General features: G+C 41.7%; 1 protein-coding gene across 1 annotated transcript; it reads left to right on the top strand.

Annotated features, from left to right (window-relative positions):
• The first annotated feature begins 553 nt into the window (after positions 1-553).
• On the top strand, positions 554-17188 carry exo1 (exonuclease 1). The gene is made up of 14 exons (XM_080037283.1): positions 554-608; positions 1361-1562; positions 1923-2042; positions 3772-3895; positions 4228-4365; positions 5420-5632; positions 6259-6446; positions 7811-7913; positions 10276-10474; positions 12738-12924; positions 14347-14911; positions 15095-15184; positions 15652-15836; positions 17065-17188. The coding sequence occupies exons 2-14, from the start codon at positions 1402-1404 to the stop codon at positions 17138-17140; spliced, it is 2349 nt and encodes a 782-aa protein (XP_079893409.1). The 5' UTR covers positions 554-608; positions 1361-1401; the 3' UTR covers positions 17141-17188.
• Positions 17189-24108: the final 6920 nt, after the last annotated feature.

Below are 24108 nucleotides of genomic sequence, written 5' to 3'. Positions count from 1 at the left end.
TGAATTAATGACGACTAAAATTAAATAAGATTGTGATGTTTTGTGATCTAGATGAATTAAATAGGCCAACTAACTGTCCATAGGCCTACTGCAGGAATAGAATTCTTGGCGCTGTAGCCTGATATTTTTTGTAGAAGCTCAAAGTTGAAATTGTAAACAATCACCCGAATATGACCAAGGACATGGAATATGACATGTGATGTAGCACTTATGCTAGGCTGCAGTGGACGTTGTGGCTGTTTTAGGTTTCTGCATAAAGCATCCGATCCGCCCCAAGGAACTGAATTCAATTCCAATAGGCCTAAGTTAGTATCATGTTCTACATATCATCTTTCTATCAAACCTGTTTTCAGAAACATTGAGTTAAGCGAGTTACAGACTATTTTTTGATCAACTCTTAATAACACAGCTGATGTAATGTTTACTAGTGAATCCCCAGCGGCCAATGAGCTATCAGCGTTTCCATGGTTCCGCCCTCTACCTCTATCTGGCCAATAGCAGCAGCTCATACTGAATCACTTCTTTTGCCGCTAAAACTCAACTCACTCCAGCTACCGCTCGGACCAGCCGCCTCGCCTGTATCTGTTTATCAAACTGACAGGGAATAAGTAAGTTTTCATTCAGTGAATTTGACATAACATTGTCTTTGCACGTGTTTTGGGAAGTGTTTGTTGGTTAGTTATGCTATCTCTGACTTGTCGCAGTCCCTGTGGCAGGTAACTACCGTTAGCGAGCGTTCTGTGAGAAAAGCTGTCCACTTTGTACAGTAACGAGCTGCTCCCCTAGATGTAAAGATGATGCCTCTCAAATTTAGCTTGAACTACTGGCAATATTTGAAAGAGCACGAAAATGTGAACTGCACTCACAACAAACAATGCCACGTGTGTAATGCTTGATACAGGGACATTCTCAGTAACTATAACCTACTATGGAACGCAGGGCATGACATAAAATAGCATTGCCTGTCTCGAACAGAACAGCCCAGGCCAGCAGACGTAGCCTTTCAGTCCTGAATGCTCAAATCCATGCTCCTCTCCACGATTAGATATTTTTCAGTTTGTCTTTAAGTGAAGATCATTTAAGTCCAGTTGTTAGTAAGATGATAAAATGTGTATGGATAGAGATCTCCTATGTGTGCGCAACTGTGAGTTATGCAAATGTAAATGACACGGTAGAGTGCCCTTATGATCTAGAAGTAACATGGTTTTGATTATTGTGCAAAGCGGTCATGACTGATTATTGGTCTTAAGCCCATATGTTATTAGTAATGTGTGTTCTGTCTGGTGGGATAAGCATTTCCTTATTGATAGTGCGAGCACATGTTTTTTGACAATATTTACTCTGATTCTTCCCTTTCCAGTTTCAGAACATCCTAGCAGCTCAAATCAATAGCTGCCCACAATGGGGATCTCTGGACTGTTGCAGTTCATCAAAGATGCATCAGAGCCCATCAACGTGAAGAAATACAAAGGGCAGACTGTGGCCGTGGACACGTACTGCTGGCTGCATAAAGGAGCGTTTGCATGTGCCGAGAAGCTCGCTAAAGGAGAACCCACTGATCAGTAAGCATTTCTATTATTCCACCTTAAAAAATAAATATTTCTATAGGGGCGCTCCGGGTGTAATGGTTAGAGGCCCTCCCCACATAGAGGCTTAGTCCTCATCGCAGCCGGTTTGAATCCGGCCTGTGGTCGTTCTCTGCATGTCAGCCCCCTCTCTAACCCATTTCATCTCTGTCTCTCTAACTGTCTAATCAACAAAAACTAAAATAATGCAAAAAAGATAAATATAATCTTTACAAAAAACAAGAAAAAGAAAAATACATTCTATAAATAATTTAACATTTTGTTAATCTTCTTGTAATAAGATTTCTAATGTCCAGAACTGATATTGGCGTTTTTTTCTTTTTGGTCTGATTGTAGGTATGTGTGGTACTGCATGAAATTTGTGGACATGCTTTTGACCTTCGGAGTCAAACCAATTCTGGTGTTTGACGGACACAATTTGCCATCGAAAAAGGAGGTGGAAAAGGCTCGCAGAGAGTAAGTACTTTACCTGGACTAGTGCATGCATGCCCGTTCAAGATCAAGATCCTTTATTTGTTATATACACAATAATTCCAGCATCAGTCATTGCCAATTCTTGAGTCTTGGGCTTCCTTTGACAATTTAACATAGAAAAAAAGGAAAGAAAAAATAATTGCATTTTTTATTTTTATGTAAGAGAGCCACCTAAGGCCTAAAGACTGTACTCCGTTCTCTGACTCGAGCATTTCAAATGTAAGAATTTAATGCTTTTCTCTGTTGAAAATATTTATATTATCCCACTGGCCATATGAATAAAGAGTTGTTACTGACGTTGGGCGAAGATGAGGCTGGGTCTTTCACAGAACATGTCAAAAATACTTCTATCACATTGACTGCTGGAGAGGTTCAAAACATTGCTGTGATAGGCTCCACTGGGTTGGAAACTATAACAAATCCTGAAGCCAAAGTTGTTCAAATTAGATATAGCATTGGCACCATCATTCAAACAGAAACTTACCCTGAGTTCCAATACCCATACTTCCCTACTACTGTATTTAGTATGCCAGAAAAAGATTTGGATGTCCCAATACATGCACGTCAATTGTAGTATGCTGAAAATACATAAATGCCACCCTACCTAACTCCAGTAGCATTTTGCAGTATTCGTCTTTATTCTTGACATTTCACGACCTAATGAAAAAAACAATCTTCCTTATCTGATTTTATTTTTTAACCCCGTGGCCCTAAAACAGTTACGTACTTTAGTATGTAGTGTAGTACAAAGAAAGAGTATGTGATTTGGAATGCAGGGAAACTTTCTAGGGAATCATACTGTACGGAGGAGCGACATTGTCATCCGTAGGTTCTGTAAAGCATGTGATGGCCTGTGACAAGCACAATAATCAAGTTTTCTTCATACCTGCTGCTAACAAACACGCTCAGACAAAGCTGGTTTTATTTGCATTCCAAAACAGCAACAGTGCTACATTGTTCATGTGAGGAAGGACAGAGCGTAATCTACATACCTGTTGACAGGTGAGGCCAAAACAATGCCTCCTCTAACACATGCTTTATGTAAAAGAAGTCCTAGCTTATTTTGATATCCTTAGCAAGAAAGCTGTCTAGCTGTCTATTCTTTGTAGTTTTAAATCTCATTGTGTTTCAACATCTGACTTTGATTAAAAGGTAGAGTCAGCGATTCTGGAGAACGCTTGTTCTGGAGAATGCTGCTATCTGTACGGGCTTTGTGAGCGCTGAACAAAAATCAAGTGTTCATGCACAGCTTAGGCTCTGTAAACTGGTAGCAACATGCCCGTTTACATAACCTAAGCTGTTTATTAAGACTGCATTCTTTTCAGTGCAGACACCATCACACGACAGGTAGCGGATTGTGAGGAGATATCCTGCCACTTTGGTAAAAAGTGATTTTTGACAAGAAGCGTTCTCCAGTATCGCTTACTACTCCACTTTTTTTAAAGATATTTTTTGGGCATTTTCATGCTTTATTGATAGTGTAGAGACAGAGTTTAAATGGGGCAGAGAGGGGAGTGACATGCAGAGAACGACCGCGGGGTGGAATCGAACCTGGGTCCGCTGCTGGCCGAGGCCCATGGTGGGGACGCCCTACCAACTGAGCTAAAGGCGCCCCCAACTACTCCTCCTTTTAATTGTAACTGCTGCTATGAAATTAGAAAGTGTTTTCCGTAACCGTTATTAATTCTGTTTCCCTTCCTGTGCCGTTCAGTCGCAGGGAATCTAACCTTCGCAAAGGCAAACAACTCCTACGTGAAGGCAAACTGTCAGAGGCCAGAGAGTGTTTTACCCGCAGTGTGAACATCACCCCGACCATGGCTCATAACCTCATTAAGGTGAGCGCTCCCTATATACTAGCTCCTGACAGGCTAACGTACAGTATATTAGCTTTTTCTATGGCTACATCGTTGTACACAACACAGAGCAATGTCTCACAATAACTTCATCTAGAATGGTAATATAGAAGGGTGATGGTAAAGGGGCAAATGCCAGGCAAGGTAAGTGTAACTGGTGTCTGTTGAATACTCCTAAAAAGACAAATATCTAATGTTGTGTGAGTTGCTCTTTATTTCTCTGTGTAGTTTATTTCATGCTTTGTGGTTACATCTATCCATCCATGCTGCAATGTTGAAGTCATGTTGGAAATGTCTTTGTTTTTTTAAACTAGGTGGCGAGGGCTCAAGGAGTGGACTGTATTGTGGCACCATATGAAGCTGATGCTCAGTTAGCTTACCTCACTAAAAGTGGTTTGGCCCAAGCTGTCATCACAGAAGACTCTGACCTGCTGGCATTCGGCTGCAAAAAGGTATCAAGTTTTTAACCAAGTTCCATGTACACAAATGCATACATGGAGGAAGCCTGATTGTCATCATTAAAGCATATCAAATGTTGAATGGGCAGAAATCCTCCTAGTGCTGACTGTGTTGACACACCAGCAACAGAGAGAAACAACAATAGTACAAAAACACACTTGCAAATAAAAGATGGGAACATATCCCAGGGGAAATACAAATATTTTAATGAAAATTAGCCATCCGATTATACGATACACATTACAAATTACGAGACCACAGAAGAGTACAAAACTTTTTTTCACGCCTTTAGTATTGGAAACGGATCGTATTGTGTCTAAATGCTCAAGCTCGTTTTTGAAAGCAGCAAAGGATGGTTTTGAATGTCTAAACCTGCATTTATGAGGGGGTGCTATTTGTACTATTGGAAAATGTACCTAGGGGGCAAAACCCCTTTTTTTAAAAACAGACATAGAGCGTTGTAAAAGGTTGTTCACCAGAAATGATATCCAGGACCTTCCACGATCACAACCTGGGTGGACAACCTTGTCAACAAGCTGCTGGAAAGCTACAGCGGGCCGACATAGAGCAAATCAGAACCACTGTTTAAGCGAATGGGGGTGGGCTAATAGGGAATTTTTTAAACTTATATATATCATTATGAAACTTTGCAAGTTGATTACTGACATTCAAACAACAACTTTTTGTATTACAGTATTTTCCAAAAGGTTTGAATAAATATGAAAAATCATCAATATCTTACTAATGATGCGTACATTTGCATATCTGCAACGCCCCAAAATCTAGATGTTGGACAAAAACAAAGTCAATTTATTTTTAAATTTTGAAAACAAAACAAGTGTCCAACTGCCTGAAGCCTTTCCTAATCACAGTTCAAATTTGATCAATAACCCATAGAAAAATTATTTTTTACACAGTTTTTTCCAAGGGAATGTCTAGCCGTTTCCTAAAATACCAGCTGGAAACTCCAAAAGGACACTTTTGGTCCATGGCACATGAAATGTAACTGTGTAAAACGACGATGGCTTGTCTGTCACACTCATGCAGGTGATCCTCAAAATGGACAAGCAGGGCAACGGGCTGGAGATCGACCAGAGCAACCTGGGCCGCGTGCGCTCCCTGGGGAACGTCTTCACGGAGGAGAAGTTCCGTCACATGTGCATCCTCTCTGGCTGTGACTACCTGGCCTCGGTGCACGGCATCGGGCTGGGCAAAGCCTGCAAGCTGCTGCGCCTGGCCAAAGAGCCCGATATACTCAAGGTGAGACCACAGGGACACACACGCACAACCACACGCTCTACTTGTGCTGCTGTTGGAGTACATTTTAATATCAACAATGCTCCTGTTTGGACCATAGGGGACACTGTTCAGCACACAATGCATAGACTCACTTTAATTACATGGTTTAAGTACAAACATCAAGTCCAAGTCCAAAATTGGTCATAAATTAAATAAGAAATAATAAGAATAACTATGCAGTGGAAAACAACTGACCCAGCAAATGACTATTTAAAAACTTTTTTTTTATACTATCAATAAACGACAATAATTGACATAAGGAATATTAAAAGACAATAAACCAATAAGAATATACAACACAAATGTTTCCATTTTAGAAAAACAGAATAGGCATGAAGAGCAGCTATACACATTGTAAGGTATAAGCACTTCAATCCAAACAAAATCATGGTTGTAAAAGTTGTCGTCCTCACAATGATTGGTATTTTTCTAAATTATGAAATTGTACACAAAGTGAGTCGTTAGTTGTCAGTTAGCCAGTGATTGCATTCATTCCAACTCTAGTGTGTGTGTGTGTGTGTGTGTGTGTGTGTGTGTGTGTTGTTTTGAGCAGACTGTTTACTGTGCCCTGTGGTTGCCTCTTTCAGGTGATCAGAAAGATGGGCCAGTACCTGAAGATGAACCTGGTGGTTCCTGAAGAATACATCCAGGGCTTCACCAGAGCCGACAACACCTTCCTGTACCAGCTGGTGTTTGACCCTGTCCGGAGGATGGTGGTCCCTCTCAACCCCTACCCAGACCACATGGACCCACACACACTCACCTATGCTGGACTGTATCCTTATGCCCTCACTCGCATCTTGTGGCACCACTGGTTATGAAGATGGCCTTTTTTTTTGGCTGTTTACACCACCACAAAGGGTTAGACTGTGCCTTTTATTCAGCTTAAATTGAAGGGTGATGAAAGCAATATTGGGTTAATTTCTTTTTTTAAACATAGACCTTGTATTTCAGCTCACCATTTCCGGAAACTTTCCACGGGAACTTGGGGAATATTCAAAATTGGGAATTATAGGAATTAACTAAATGGCGGTCATTTAAATTATTTATTTTTCATATCAAAACATAAATCTAAAAATATAAACACGATATTTTGTCATAGGCAGACAGACATCCATGCAAACTAATACAATTAAAAAAACATTACATTTGAACAGATTTATTTGTAAGTAGAACTTTATAAAGTTTTGATTATTTTATGAACAATCAATCATTTCAATGAAAACAAAAAGATGAATGTTGAGTAAAATATTACTCATCTGTCTCACCCCATCCATTCAATAAATTAAGTAAATTGTCCCCCATGTGATGGAGGAATGCACAGTGCATGTAGGGGGCGTGGCCTCAGTACCCCAGCAGTAAGCAATGTGTTTATTTAATTTTTTATTTAACCTTTATTTAACCAGGAGAAAAAAACCTATTGAGATTAAAAATCTCTCTTTCAAAGGTGACCTGGCAGCGGCACAATGAACCACAGCTACAGACAAACACACAGGGACTAAATAGCACTAAAAAAATTGTGCAACCTGCCAAGGTTACTTGCATGAAATCTGGTTGTTCAAGATTATGCTAAAATATATTTTCCCAAACTATATTTAAAATCACTGTAGTAGTAGTCTAGTAAAAATCAACATATGATATCAAGTTGGGTTTCTCAATAGGCTTTAAAAAAAATATGATTTGAAATTAAATGTTCACAGATATTTTAATACTTTGTTGAAAAAACTGCTTTTTACTGTCTAGAACGTTTGCCAGGACTGAAATAACATAGTTAGAATGACTTAGTGCATGTGGGTTGCTTTAAATTGAGTAAATTCCTGTTTATTCCCGTTAATTCCCCAAATCCCCGTTAATTCCCATAAATTCCCCATGGAAATTTTCCAACTTTGAAAATTCTCAGAATTTTGCAACCCTAGTTCATTATATTTAATATTCGGTTGCAAATCCCCATGCTTAGAAAGTGGGCTAGCTGTGATTTTTTTGTAACAGCTACTTACCTCTTGGAAAGTCTTGTTGTTGTGGCTGTTTAAGTTCCATCCCTGTCCAAATACGTATGGAGCAGCTGACTGTATTTTATATAGAAACTACCCCCTTTCTGTCACCTGCAAAGTGTTTCTTCTTTGATGATACTGAATCCAGTAACCTAGGTGACGACAAAGGCTTGCAGATGGCCCTGGGAAACCTGGACATCAACACCATGGAGAAGATAGACCAATTTAACCCAGACAAACCTAATGCACAGGTATCCCATCACAGTCAGTAAAATGAGCCGGTCCTAAGGATCACTATAAGGTGTCACCTTTAAAGGGATAGTTCAGTATTTTTGAAGTGGGGTTGTCTGGGGTACTTAGGCATAGTGTGTTACATTATGGAGATGGCGGTCAGTGCAGTCACTAAGGAGCTTGGGGGAGATGTCAGCCTTGTAGTGTTGCAGAGTGGACCAGAAGAAAAACCTTTTTTCTCCACATATATACAGTATCTCACAAAAGTGAGTACACCCCTTACATTTCTTCACATTTTTCATTATATCTTTCCATGGGACAACACTGAAGAAATGACACTTTGATACAATGTAAAGTAGTCAGTGTACAGCTTGTATAACAGTGTAAATTTACTGTCCCCTCAAAATAACTCGACACACAGCCATTAATGTCTAAACTGCTGGCAACAAAAGTGAGTACACCCCTTAGAAAAAATTTACAAATCGGGCCCAAAGTGTAAATATTTTGTGTGGCCACCATTATTTTCCAGCACTGCCTTAACCCTCTTGGGCATGTAGTTCACTAGAGCTTCACAGGTTGCAACTGGAACCCTCTTCCACCCATTTATGACAGCATCACAGAGCTGGTGGATATTAAAGACCTTGCGCTCCTCCACCTTCTGTTTGAGGATGCCCCAAAGATGCTCAATAGGGTTTAGGTCTGGAGACATGCTTGGCCAGGCCATAACCTTTACCCTCAGCTTTTTTAGCAAGCCACTGGTCATCTTGGAGGTGTGTTTGGGGTCGTTATCATGTTGCAATACCACCCTGCGGCCCAGTTTACGAAGGTTGAGTGCACGTGGTCAGCGTCGTACACAGAGGTTGGCTTTGGAAAATAGACGTATGAGTGCTGCCAGCATTGCTGAAGGGCTTGAAGGGGTGGGGGGTCAACCTGTCAGTGCTCAGACCATACGCCGCACTCTGCATCATACTGGTCTGCATGGCTGTCATCCCAGAAGGAAGCCTATTCTAAAGATGATGCACAAGAAACCCCACAAAAAGTTTTGCTGAAGACAAACAGACTACGGCTTACTTACTTAACAGACATGGATTACTGCAACCATGTCCTGTGGTCTGATGAGACCAAAATACATTTATTTGGTTCAGATGGTGTTAAGAGTGTGGAGCGGCAACCAGGTGAGGAGTACAAAGACAAGTGTGTCTTGCCTAGAGTCAAGCATGGTGTTTGGAGTGTCATGGTCTTGGGCTGCATGAGTGCTGCCAGCACTGGGGATCTACAGTTCATTGAATTCTAACATGTACTGTGACATACTGAAGCAGAGCATGATCCCCTCCCTTCATAAACTGGGCCGCAGGGCAGTACTGCAACATGATAACGACCCCAAACACACCTCCGAACGACCACTGGCTTGCTAAAGAAGCTGAGGGTAAAGGTTATGGACTGGCCAAGCATGTCTCCAGTCTTAAACCCTATTGAGCATCTTTGGGGCATCCTCAAACGGGAGATGGAGGAGCGCAAGGACTCTAATATCCACCAGCTCCTTGATGTCGTCATGAATGGGTAGAAGAGGGTTCCAGTTGCAACCTGTGAAGCTCTAGTGAACTACATGCCCAAGAGGGTTAAGGCAGTGATAGAAAATAATGATGGCAAAACAAAATATTGACACTTTGGGCCCAATTTGGACATTTTTTCTTAGGGGTGTACTCACTTTTGTTGCCAACAGTTTAGACATTAATGGCTGTGTGTCGAGTTATTTTGAGGGGACAGTAAATTTACACTGTTATACAAGCTGTACACTGACTACTTGACATTGTATCAAAGTGTCATTTATTCAGTGTTGTCGCATGGAAAGATATAATGAAATATTTGAAGAAATGTTAGGGGTGTACTCACTTTTGTGAGATACTGTAAATGCGTACCTAAAAACATAAATGTCCCTTTAATTGTACGTCAAACTGAGATTTTTTTCCACAGCTTTAGCTTGCCACCAGACAGCCGTTTATTTATGTTTTCTTGTGTCTCTCTTGAATAATCAGCAGTAGCTCTGAGCAGAGAGGCTGATTAGTGGAGTGAGACAAAAATAAAGAGCTGTCTGGAAGCAAACTACAGAGGAAAACATCTCAGTTTATCTTACAATTGAACAGATTGGTTTTAGGTTAGCATTAATATACAGTATGTGGAGAGAAAAAAATAATTCTTCTGGCCCCCACTGCAACAGTACAATGCTGGCTTCTTCTACAAGGACGTCTCTCCTTTAAAATGACAGTGCTGATCACCATCTCCATAATGTCACACACTAACTGGGCCTAAGTACCTCGTACACTTCAAAAGATACTGAACTAGCCCTTTAACGTGGAACAACTCTGCAAATGTCTTTTTCAGCCTTCCAAACAGCGCAGTCGCAGCTGGAATGCCTCACACGCCCCCACTGAGCCCAGTATGTGGAGCAGAGGCCTTAAGCCTACCCCCTCCGCCCCCCCATCGTCTGCTGCCTCCCCAGATAGGCCTGCCTCCACCAGGGGGCAGGAGAGAGTGGTGGGCCTGGGCTGTCTACGGCTGCAGGTCAAGAGACCAAGAGAAGGTGAGAGGGCAACAACAAACACACCGTTTACAATTCGCCATGCTTTTTTAACACAGCCATAACATAAAAATGGCGATAGTCAACAAACTCATCCCATTGTTACTTTGTGTATATGTACCAACAAAAAAAAGTTTAGCAGGGATAAAACAAAAGCAGAGAAAATTGAGAGATAATAGTACCGTACTTTTCGGCCTACAAGCCGCGATTTTTCCCCCGTTTTTCGACCCTGTTATTACACAGCACAGTATATGTTCTGTAGCTACTGGGGATGGGCGTTAGTAATTGAGTACTCGAGTACTCCTCGTTTCATATGATCTCGATTGGTGGATGAGGAAAATCGTTTTTTGTTTTTTTTAGTGTTTGTAGTCTTTAGGCCGGCCGGCGGGCCGCCCCTATTTTAAAATGTTATATACGTGTACAAAACGGATAAAATAAAGTTTAACAAAATTAAATATTTTGATCCAAGTTAAATAAACTAAGCGTTGTGTCAAACAGCAACCGCAAATAACTGCCACCTCCGTGCAGCGCAGCCAGTGTGTGGTCTCCACAGCACCGCGGAGCTGAATGCGGTGCTGGAAAACTTGGAAAGTCACGTAAAGAAGCCAGGCTGACTTCGGGCACATTCGTGCAAACGACAGTTAAGAAGCCTTTATTATGGAATATAGGATTGAGATTCAAAAGCCGACGGTGTAACGTTCCGTTAACGAGGAATTAGTCGCGGTAATTAGTCACGGACAGGAGTGAGCATTACGCGGTTGGATATACAACTACTACTTCTACTGCTCTGGTGAGTTATTTAGCCTATCTATGTGTTTAAATTGTAGGACAATCATTTTATTGTATTTGCTGCCCTTCTTATTTTATTGTATTTGCTGCCCTTCTTATTTTAAATGGTGTCTATTTTGATTGTTAGCCAACTACAGCCCATGCTTTATTTCTCTCTCTTTTTTCTCTCTCCACCGCAGACCTACTCGATCGGTTTAAATTGTGGCCCGCTTATTTAATTACTTTCAGTTAGGAAAATGTGTTTTAAACTTGTGGAAAATAAATCCTTACAATCATATGGTAACTGTGACTGTTTGACAAGAAGCATTAAGCACAGGTTATTGGCTTTATTGCGATGCACCGTTATTCTGCAGACAGATGCGCTGCGTTCTAAAAATTTAAAAAAGTTTAACGAGGAATCGATTGATCCTCGAGGAATGCAAGCGATCACACGAGTAGTGAAAACACTCGTGCCCATCCCTAATAGCTATTGCACTAAATGGTAACACTTGAATACGTTATGCAAATATGCAACTTGTTTGTTGAAATGTTAATAAATGGGAGCTTCCTCAAGCAGCCATCTCTTTCCCGACAATCCCCTGTGTACGAATTCTTACATATGGTAATTAAACATTATAACACCTGCGGCTTATAGTCCAGTGCGGCTTATAGTGCGGAAAGTACGGTAATAAATTGTAGCCTGGCATTCCCAGACCTGCCACTAGGCGCAAATTAAATTTGCTGCGCCTGTTGGTCTGGCCATGCTCCGTTGAAGCTTTATCAAGAAGACCAGAAATCTGGGTCTCACGTTTCACTTTGTTCTATCTAATATGGGCGCGCCAGAGCCCTTTGTATGGTGCTCTGGGGCGGACGTAACCGGATGACGACAGTGACGTGCATGCGACGTCGAAGCCGTGATAGTAAACATCAAAGATGGCTGCGGACATGTTGTGTGAGTTTGAGACTGCTTTGGCCTCGACCCTTTACGATTTGGAAGACGGCACTCAAATTTTTCATTAGCAAGTAAGTGGAATGTTCTGTTTTGCCGACCGACAACGGCAAACGTTTAATTTAACAGTTTAACAGCTGTTCGCTAAACGAATGGGGCTTACGTCACCTTGTGCATCGCTCTGATTGGTTGTAGTGCTATCCAACTGCGTGCACTGGCATTTGAAATGCACGAGTAGGAGCCGTCCCTTGAGTTGGAAATTACTATTGATCGTGGCCAGACCCTATATTGTTCAAGATATCAGGGTCTGGATTTCCAGGCTAAATAAATTGTATAAATGGAATGGAAAACTAATTTAAAAAAGAGGCATGTATTCATAATGGTATCTAGTCGCATTATAACCGCATACACGTTCATAATACTTTTCATTTCAAGTATGAAACTCATAAAAAGCGCTAGGTAGGTTTATACTGGGTAGAATGGAAATAATAGTAACAAAGTAGTAAACGCGTGGTATCTGGAATGCACTTGTCTTTTTGTTTCCCACAGACTCTGGTGAAACGGAGCGTGACGTGCTGGAGCAGTACTCTGCCTCCAGTCAGAAGCGGCCCAGGTCAGAGCAGCAGACAGAGAGGCCAGCGGTGAGCAGTCAGCCCAGGACACGCAACCGCTTTGCCACACTGCTGCAGAGGAGGAACCAGGGAGCTGAGGAGGACGGACACGCCACACACAGCAGGTGATCACAGGAAGTCAATGGCATCATCATCTCATTGCCTAATCTAGAGATACATTTAACCATGGAGTACCGTAGGCTAAGACAAGCACAGGGTACCCGCGGGCTCTTAAAAGCATTTAAAAAGATATTTATCCTCCAGCAGAGTAGGATTATTAGAAAAACTGGATTTTGCAGCCCAAGCTAAGAATCTCTGATGGCTTCCTGTGTTTGTCCTCTCCCTAAAAAACCATCAGTTTCAAGTTAGTTTGCTATTTACAGATGGTCAGTGAGATAGGGGCTCCCCAAGGTTCCATTCTTGGGCCTCTTCTGTTTAACATCTACATGCTCCCACTAGCTCAGATTATGAATAAGAACAAATTATGTTACCATAATTATGCAGACGACACACAAATTTACATAACCATATCACCAGGAGACTACAGTCCGATCCAAGCACTAAGTAAGTGCATTGAACAAATCAATGACTGGATGTGCCAAAACTTTCTTCAATTAAACAACGACAAAACTGAAGTCATTGTCTTTGGTAACAGGGATGAACAATTAAAAGTCAGCGCACAGCTTAAATCTGTTATGTTAGAAAGCACACACCAAGCTAGAAATCTTGGAGTAGTCATAGATTCAGACTTGAATTTCAAAAAACACATTAAATCAATTACTAAGTCAGCCTACTACCACCTTAAAAATATATCAAGAATTAAAGGGCTAATATCTCAGCAGGACTTAGAAAAACTTGTCCATGCATTTATTTTTAGTAGACTTGACTACTGTAATAGTGTCTTTGCAGGCCTTCCTAAAAAATCAATCAGACAGCTCCAGCTAATTCAAAACGCTGCTGCTCGAGTCCTCACTAGGACCAAAAAAGTGGATCACATTACCCCAGTTCTTAGGTCTTTACACTGGCTTCCTGTCACTCAAAGAATTGATTTTAAAATATTGATGTTGGTTTATAAAGCCCTAAATGGTTTAGGCCCCAAATACATCGCTGACCTGCTGATCCCATACAAACCAGTCAGAGCTCTCAGATCGTCTGACACTGGGCTACTGACAGTCCCCAGAGTAAGGACTAGACAGGGAGAGTCAGCCTTCAGTTTTAATGCACCCAAGCTCTGGAATAAACTTCCAGGGGACTTGAGGTCCGCTTCAACACTCGGCTCTTTTAAATCAGGTCTGAAGACTTTACTGTTTCCGTTTTAACCTGTCATTTTAAATTTTTATTTATTTTTATTCTTTTTAAATGTTTTAATTATTTTATGTTTTTATGTATTTTTTTTTAATGTGTGCTCTATTCTTGATGTATTTTGTTTTTGCATCTGTAAAGCACCTTGAATGGCCTTGTGTCCGAAATGTGCTTTAGAAATAAACTTGCCTTGCCTTGCCTAAGGATGATGTCATGTTAACACTATACTATATTCCCACATGTAGGTTCTTTAGCAGTTCAGCAGCTGATACCTGTGAGGGTGTGAGTCCCACTCAGGACGTCTCTCCCAACACCCAGACACAGGACAGTGACGGTCCAGACCTTCCCTCTGTGGACACGCCCAGCCCGCCTCCGTCACCTAGCAACGCATCTCCTGGCCCGCCTCCGTCACCTAGCAACACATCTCCTGGCCCGCCTCCGTCACCTAGCAACACATCTCCACCTAGCAACACATCTCCCAGTCCAGCCAGTCTGGGCCTCAGGCTGTTTGCCTGGTCAGGAGGCTCCCCCTCCACACACAAACCTAGTGTGTCTAAGTGGGGCTCGGGCCTGGCTGCTCTACAGCACTTTCATTATAAGAAAGAGACTGTGTCCACACACACATCTCCGGACAGAGACACCTCACCCACACGTCCATCCTCCACTGACGGCTCGCCAGAGGACAAGCATCCAGACTCCCCTCCGTCACAGGACAGTGCCTACTTCTCCCAGCCTAACCTCACGTCCTGCCACAAAGAGGAAGTCCCCACCTACAGTTTCCCTTCCTCCTACCAGGAGGATGCTGCATGTGTAAGTCAATGCTAACGCCTTTCTATAAATGTCGATACTTCCTTTGTGGTTGGCTCAACCTTCACACATCCAGCACATGCATCATGGTTTCAGTTTGATAGCTCATGAGTGTGTGGGCAGAGAGCTAATGTGGTACTGTTGCACGGCTTTGTGGTCTTATGTGTTTTCGATGCGTTTCCTCAGAAAATGAATTCCAGCACAGAGTGTGAGCCAGAGCAAAGTCCCACACACTCAGAACAGGCAGAGCAGAAAGCCAGCAGGCTGAGACCAGCGGTGAGTTTGTGTCTGACTTACACATCCAACATTGTGCAGACATTAGGTTTGAATTCTTCTTTTGAGGCGAGACACTGCAGGGGAATGTAAAAAGAAATGTTACTTATAGATATCATCATGAAACTTATCTAGTTCATGACTTACAATAAAACAATTATTTTTTGTATTACATTTTTTTTTTATAGAAATGTTTGAATAAATACGCACATTTGGAAATATCTAACTAATTCTGCACACATTTGCATCTCTTTAAAAAGTGAAATAGTTGGAAAGAGGCTAAGCTAGGCTAACAGCGCCCTCGCTCCAGCTCCGTACTTACCAGACATAGGATTGCAATTTGTCTTTTCAGATTTCAGATTTTTTTAATTAATTTCACAATTTAGAAATAATGAAGTCTAAGACATATTTCGTAGCAGTAAAACGAGTGGTTTAATGTGGTCCACTATGCCTGTTGTTTCCCATTCCAGGTTTCAGGTCCAGGTCTGTCCAAGCCAAAGTCCAGCGTGCAGGGTCAAGCATTGAAGGTGCGAGCGCTAGGCCCGGCCAGGGCCAGCGGGCTGAGGAAAAACAAAAGCTCCGCCCCTAATAACGAGAACAACCCTGGAGTACAGGCCACCATCAGCAGCCTCTGGAAGAGCTTCAGCTTTAAAAAGTAAAAGAGAAATACTCAACTTACTTGAACTTAATGCACTAATTGAATAGAATTTAAATTCTGTCCATACTGTGAGTGCGCTGAAAAAAACCTGGTGTTAGTCTCTGTAAACTGGTATGTAAACAAAGGGAATATAAGCAAAGGGGACCCACCATAGCATGTTTACAGAGCCTAGGCTGTGTATTAACATCAGATTTTTTTTTCAGCGCACAGTACGGACAAGAAGCAGATTGTTAGGAGATATTCACTGATTTGTAAGGTCTCCAGAATTGCTTGCACCACCTTTTTATAAATATGAATTTCATTTCATGGGCCACTGTTCGAGTAGTCTCCCATAATACATTTTTTTTGCAAGAAGGAAAGAGGATCTGTTTTAGACCGTAGACTATCACTGACTAGGATAAAGAAAGTTATGCAAACAAAGTGTCATTGTTACATTGTGGATCATATCTAAAACTAAATTAGCTCGTATGTTCCCCGATGTAGACCCGACCTGTGATAGCTGTAAGAGCGCACCGGCATCACTCTTTCACATGTACTGGTTGTGTCCCACCTTGACTGAGTTCTGGACATCAGTTTTTCAAACAATCTCTGAAGTACTTCAGCATCAAATTGAGCCGAACCCTTTCACTGCAATTTTTGGCATCGCTCCCAATTCAGGCTTGCCTAAAGTGAAGCTAAAGGTACTGGCCTTCACCTCTTTACTTGCTCGTAGGGCCATCTTACTTAAATGGAAAGATCCTGCTCCTCCTTCCCACTCACATTGGATTAGAGACATTATGTCATGCATGAATCTAGAGAAGATACGTTATACTACCCAGGGATCTGAGAATACATTTGACAGAATTTGGCGCCCCTTCTTAAATTATTAAAAAAAAAAAACAACGACAACAATAGAAGAGTAGCTACCTCCTCCCCTCTTTTATTTGATTTAATTTAATTTCTTTATGTTTTTTGTTTTGTTTTTTGTTTTTTCATATCGATTGTTTCTTTTTGTTTCTTGTAGTGTATATTTCGTGTTGTTGGGTGTGAGGGTGGGATGTGGGTGGGGTATGTTCGGGAAAAAAAGGGGAAAACATTTGTAATCATTGTGCTACAATTTCGTTGTTACTTACATTTAATAAAAAAACCTTTGAAAGACATTGTGGATGGTGTGCTGCCAGTTACATTAAAGTTGAATCAGTGACCTATGTATCAGCTCTTAAAACAGCCTTGTTGTGTTTTTCAGAGACGCCCAGAAGCTCCCTCCCTGTAACAAAGGAAAGCCCATGTCTCCGGTCAAAGGCAACCTGCTGGCTTGCTGACGCAGTCACCAGTTCCCTGCTAGATGCTTTGAGTGTTTCACACAGCGCTATATGTGCCCTGTGTGGGAGTGAAGCTTTTCAACATACCATGTATGTGTGCATGATTTGTCATCAACCTTTATTTTTACATATTAAGTGTATCGTTTTTAAATAAAGCAACTGTTTTCTGTTTCCCAGTGTGTCTTGTGCTTTGGCCTCTCTACGTGTGTGTGTGTGCGACGTGAGGTTGCGTTGCTATTGTCGGTTCCATCAACACATCAGTGGAAGAATGTGTCACCTAGGCAGATTGCTGTAAAAGTGTGCAATACATACTGGAGTGTTTACTCAATGCCTTTACCTGCATTCAAGCTGGGGAATGTGGCGATAAGACGGCTGGCTTCCTGTGTCTTCACAACAGTATCGCATACCTGAGCACAGGCTTTTTCACTGCTAATTTGAAAAAGTATGGTTAGTATCATTCTAAAAATGTTCAAGCTTATGGTGGCTAATGTTTACTAACTTTAGATAGATATAAGTACATGACATGACTCTTCACTTGTGCTGCATGTACTATGATTAAGCATTAGCTATTATCCCATGATAACCTATTGTGGCTACAGTGTCTGCGGTTGACTAATGGTTAAAAAGGTGTCATAGGATAAGTTTAAATAGGGCAACAGTTGGGCAGTACAATGGGTAGACGCTCCTCTCTAAATGAGCTTGAAGGCCAGTAATGATGACTGCTGTCGTGTAGAAGTGTTGTTAAAGAAGATGGCTATTTATGAAGGGACTTTTATTACAGGTGTCATTCCACTGTGTTGCCGTGGGGCAGAATACCTGAGCTAATCCAGATACCAGGCATGCTTCAGCTACTTCTCAACCAGCTTGATTTATTGCACAAGGGCCTAAGCCGTGTGCTAAAGCCTTGATACATAGAAACATGTGTTTTCTCGTTGGAACACAATATCCAACATAACATGGAAAGGGAGCAGCATACTTTAGCTGAGACTGTCTTTAGTAGCTTTATTAGTAATAACAATAGTTATTTACTTTATTTCCAGCATATATATTTTTTTGTATATGTGCATAAATGTGACCACAATAAAGTAATCTTGTGAAAAACATTTGTATAACAATGCAGTATGCTAGTTGTATGTTAAGCAACTATGGCAAGATGGTTCTTGTTGAGCTCCACCTACCATTGTTTATCTGTAATTAAAAGAGGCGTGAAATGATGACGTGTTATTGAGCAACAGGTGGACTGCAGCTGATAAACAGGAACATGCAGTGTTTTGTTACATTCAACTATTTATTTCATGTCCCCGAGTTAGTACACACAACATTATCTGTGAAGAAGAAAGATATACGATTGTCCAGTTGTCTATTGTGTTCAATTCCATTGAGTTGGGATGGAATTTAGATCATTTTTAACTTTATTTAAAGCCATTGATTCAGAAAAGGCCCAAACTTGTATGTGTTTTGAAGTGAATGTAATAATAATAATAATAATAATAATAATAATAATAATAATACATTTTATTTATAATGCACTTTATATTCAAGAATCTCAAAGTGCTTCAGAGAAAAAAATAAAAATAAAAAACTATTAAAAGGGGGAACCTCAAAGAAAGTTTAGCTAAATGCTCTTGTGTGGTGTTCATATTGTTGTTACACAGCCAGTGTTCGTGGGTCTGGTGGACCCACTGCATTTTAGGAGGTTTTAATTCAACACAATTAAACATTTTATGTTAAAATACTCAACAGATGTTTACTTCATCCTATTTGCAAGAAATATAAACAGCATATACGGTTAATATTTGCCCTTTACTTTTGTTAGATCCCATTTATGAATTAAAGTACCACTCGTTTTTTGTCCGTTTTTGAATAAAATTGAATAAAACAAGAAAAACAATTATAAAAAAGATATTAGGGGAATAAATTCAACAAATTTACAAATGAAGCAGGGTTTGTCACAACTTTTGATTTTGATTTATTTGATATTAATTCCATTCAGGTCAGTTTACACTACAAAGCTAATGGGCTGGTCCTAGGGCTGGCTGCTAAAGGCTGGTCCTGTGTCTTCGTTTTGGAACTAGCTGATGCTCAATCTCATTCTCTTCTTCAAAGTCACTGTCAGACTATGACATTTCAGAAATGTGATCCTCACTTTGATCTCATCACTGCTTTATGCAAATGATGTGGTTCTGATGACATCATCGGTCTGTGACCTTCAGCTCTCACTGGATTGGTTCACAGCCGAGTGTGAAGCAGTTGGGATGAGGATCAGTACCTCTAAATCTGAGGCCATGGTTCTCAGTAGGAAACCTATGGATTGTCTACTCCAGATATGGAATGAGTCCTTACCCCAAGTGAAGGAGTTCAAGTACCTTGGAGTCTTGTTTGCGAAGGAGGGGACAATGGAGCCTGAGTTTGGCCGGAGAATCAGAGCAGTGGGGGCGGTATTACACTTGATTTATCGCAACGTTGTGACATAAAGAGAGCTGAGTTGGAAGGCAAAGCTCTCGATCTACAGATCGATCTTGGTTCCTACTCTCACCTATGGTCATGAGGCTTGGTCATGACCCAAAGAACTAGACCGCGGGTACAAGTGGCCAAAATGGGTTTTCTCAGGAGGGTGTCTGGCGTCTCCATGAGAGATAGGGAGAGAAGCTCAGTTATCCTGAGATATTTGGAGTACAGATGCTTCTCCTATGTGTAAAAAGGAGCCAGTTGAGGTGGTTCGGGCATCTGGTCAGGATGCCCCCAGGGCGCCTCCCTAGGGAGGTGTTCCCGTCACATCCAGCTGGAAGGAGGCCTCGGGGAAGACCCAGGACTAGGTGGAGAGATTATATCTCCACCCTGACCTGGGAACACCTCAGGATCCCCCAGTCCGAGCTAGTTACTGTGGCCCGGGAAGGAGAAGTTTGGGGTCCCCTGCTCAAGCTGCTGGCCCCGAGACCCGACCCCTGATAAGCAGATTATGATGAGTAATGATCATGAGAGAGTGAGTGATCCTCACATTCTGATACCTCTAACTCTACATCATCTTTAAAAGCTTATCTCTCTTCCAAAACCTACCATTTTCCCACTTGTATTAGCCCTGGGTCAAGTAGACCCGAACATCCTGTATGTAATATAAATGTGTATGGGGGGTGTACAGTGTGTGTTGACCAAATTTTTTTTCTGATATAGGCCTATGTTCTTCACAGTAAATGAGCCAAGGCCAATGAATCTCAGTTTGAAATTATAATTTATAGTATAATTTTTCTTTTGATAAAAATGAAAATGGGTCCCACAGACCCGAACACCACACAAGGGTTAAAGAGATGCGTTTTGAGGTTCCGTTTAAAAAGAGCTGTAGTCTGTGGGGCCCTCAGGTGGTCAGGGTGGTTCCATAGTCTAGGGGTGGCCGACCCGCGGCTCGCGAGCCGCATGCGGCTCTTTGCCCAGCTTCGTGCGGCTCTTCAGTTCATATCAAATTATGTGATTATAATTTTTTTTTTTTTTATACTTTTTTTTTTGTGTGGGCCTATGTGTGTGCATGTTCGCAAACGTTTCATGCGGCTCTTACGTTCGTTTTACATGTTGTCTATTATTTCATTTTTAATTTTATTAATGTGTAGGCCCTATGTGTATGCCTGTTCGCAAATGTTTAATTGAGGACGCAACATAACGTTCGCAAACGTTTGGTGCGGACGCAACATAAAACTGCCCGCTCAGCTTGGAGGGAGGTTTTCCGTGAGTAAACTATTTGTCAAGTTCGCTCCGAAACAGAGTGGGAGAGTTCATATTTTTTGTTGAACGTTATGGCAGGCCATTCTGCCTTAGGCTATATGCCAGGGGCATAGACATTATAAAGTATTTATAATGTCTATGGCCAGGGCCCAAATTTCCTTTCCTATCGAGATGAACCGGAAGTACTCGGCGGATAGGTGATCCGAATTCTCCAAATGCTTAGGAAAGGCATAGGAAAGGAGCCTCGATTCATCCTTTAACCCTCCTTTAGCATAGGTTACTCCTGACCAACCTATGCTAAAGGAAAGGAGATAGTGGTATCCCATAATCCTTTACGGCGGCAAGATTTAAAGCAACAGGCCACCGCCGGAGTTTACCGACTCTACACGAATACGAACGAGAGGTAAAACAGAAGAGAGGAGAGGAGAAGAGAGGAAGATTTAACTCGGCTAAAACAAAATACCCCCCCACACACACACACACACACACACACACACACACACACACACACACACACACACACACACACACACACACACACACACACACACAGGCTAAAGATAATAAAGAACTCATAAAAGACCAACATCATAATAGTTATTTTCGTAGCACATAATTTACACCATAAGAAAATAAAATACCAACTTCACATTTAATGAAGTTACTGGGGGCAGTTCATTTCAACATCAACACAAGTGTAGCCTCTTTTTATTCCACATGTGAATTGGGATATATGGGAGTGATTCTCACTCTGTTGGCGACAACCTGATTAAAATCAATATGAAAAGAACGCATGGATCAAACGAGCGCTTGTTGTGGTCAATTTTCGGAGAATAGGCTATAGTGTAGTTTCACGCTAGTGACTCACGTCAGCAATACTCGTCGTCGCGCAATGACGTCGGTTAGGAAAAGTGGAGTCGAATTCATTTGGGGCCTATCCGAAAAGTCCAATCTCCTAACCTATAAGCCTCCTTTCCTATGCCTTAACCCCTAAACGTCATCGGGGTTAAGGAGAGATGAAAGGTGCTTCCTATCGAACATAGGAAAGGACAGCTCTGTTTCAAATGAATTCGACTCCACTTTTCCTAACCGACGTCATTGCACGACGGCGAGTATTGCTGACGTGAGTCACTAGCGTGAAACTACACTATTCTCCGAAAATTGACTACAACAAGCGCTCGTTTGATCCATGCGTTCTTTTCATATTGATTTTAATCAGGTGGTCGCCAACAGAGTGAGAATCACTCCCATATATCCCAATTCACATGTGGAATAAAAAGAGGCTACACTAATGTTGATGAACTGCCCCCAGTAACTTCATTAAATGTGAAGTTGGTATTTTATTTTCTTATGGTGTAAATTATGTGCTACGAAAATAACTATTATGATGTTGGTCTTTTATGAGTTCTTTATTATCTTTATAGGGGAGGGGGGTGTAGTGTATGGCATCCCACGTTAATACGTGATGACGTCAGGTCTCGCGTGGGTTGTGTATTACCGGAAGTATGTGAAATAAAGCAGCATGTTAAACGGTCCCGGTGTTGTAATGTCTTTAGTGATAATACGAGGTAAAACACTACAAATGGCGACGAGGATTTAAAAAGGAACGCTGTAAAGTGCACAAACGATGATACTGCATGAAGTTTGAACTGTCGAAGGGAAGGAAAAGAGGATAACGAAGCAAGCATGGCGCTAGGTTTACCGGTGGTCGGTACCTTTGATGTATTGAGTGAGTCGGCTAATGTCGGTGTTCGCTGGGAGAAGTGGATAAATAGTTTTAAACTCTATTTAGCTGCATCAGGAATCCGCGAAGCCACACGAAGAAGGGCTTTACTGTTACATCTGGCAGGACCTGACGTTCAGGATATATTCTTCACGTTGGAGGGCACTGGAAATGATGCTGACTACGACGGAGCGGTAAACAAATTAAATGCATACTTCACACCTCAGAAGAACATTCCCTATGAGAGACATATGTTTAGACAAGCAGAACAAGCACAAGAGGAGTCTATGGACAGTTTTGTGAGCCGATTAAAGAAGCTGGCAGCAACGTGTGAGTTCGGAGATAACAAGGACGATTTTATCTGTGACCAAGTGATTGACAAGTGCATTTCAAACACGCTGCGCCGACGGCTACTGCGGGAGAAAGACCTTAAACTCCTAGGGCTCCTGGATATTGCACGGACAATGGAGGCAGCTGATCACCAGGCTGCAAGAATGGGAAAATTGACTGTTAACGCTGTGGAGAAGAGACCTGCGAGAGGGAGGGGCAAAACGGTAAGACCCAGAGTCTCCACAACTCAGAATCAGTCACCACGAAATGAGCACGGAACGAAATGTTTCCGGTGTGGACGTGAAGGTCATTTAAGTCGTGAGTGCACAGTAACAAAAAACAAAAAGTGCAATAACTGTGACAAAGAAGGACATTTTGCTGTAATGTGTAAAACAAAGAAAACACATAAAGTGAACAGAGTAACGACCACAGACACACTCAAACAACCCAGTGACAGTGAAGATGACCATGTATTTACAGTGAATGATAGTGTTGAGGATGGAACACTAACAGTACTGGTAAACGAGCAGCCAGTGGAAATGTTAATTGACTCAGGGGCTACGTGTAATATTGTGACTGAGACAAAGTTTGAACAGCTAAAGTCCAAAAGTAACATAAAACTACAGTGCCCAGAGAAGCAAGTCTATCCATTTGGCTCAACAACACCACTCCATGTAAAAGGGATTTTCATGGCTGATTTAAAAGCAAGTGGAAAATCAGAAACTGTCACTGCCAAAATCCAAGTGATTGAAGAAGCACGGATTTGTGTGCTGGGGAGAAAGACTGCTGTACAGTTGGGACTGCTTCATATCGGTCCTATCGAACAAGTGAATACGGTGCAACCAAAAGACACAGCAGCTTTTGTGGCTGACTTGGAGGAGAAATACAGAGACTGTTTTCATGGCCTAGGAAAACTGAAAGATTTTCAGCTGGGGCTGCATGTGGACAGTACTGTAAAGCCAGTAGCCCAGCCTGTTCGCCGAATACCATTCAGTTTAAGGAAACAAGTGGATGACAAACTCAAAGAACTCGAGGAGATGGATGTCATAGAGAGAGTAAGTGGACCGACGCCATGGGTGTCGCCGCTAGTTGTTGTCCGCTAGTTGTTGTCCATGGGAAGAAAGAGCCAAGACTGTGTGTGGACATGCGCAGAGCAAATGAAGCCATAGTGCGTGAACGGCACCCTATCCCCATCATAGAT

The sequence above is a fragment of the Ammodytes marinus genome (genome assembly GCF_949987685.1).
Source record: "Ammodytes marinus genome assembly, chromosome: 11".
Classification (NCBI taxonomy): Eukaryota; Metazoa; Chordata; class Actinopteri; order Uranoscopiformes; family Ammodytidae; genus Ammodytes; species Ammodytes marinus.
This window is presented reverse-complemented; position numbering and strand designations above follow the sequence as displayed.

Excerpts from the sequence above, each read along its gene's own strand:
- exo1 (XM_080037283.1), top strand. The coding sequence starts at position 1,402 with ATGGGGATCTCTGGACTGTTGCAGTTCATCAAAGATGCATCAGAGCCC. Across the intron at positions 4,366-5,419 it reads TGGCATTCGGCTGCAAAAAG|GTGATCCTCAAAATGGACAA; the intron begins GTATCAAGTTTT and ends ACACTCATGCAG. Across the intron at positions 12,925-14,346 it reads GGACACGCCACACACAGCAG|GTTCTTTAGCAGTTCAGCAG; the intron begins GTGATCACAGGA and ends TCCCACATGTAG.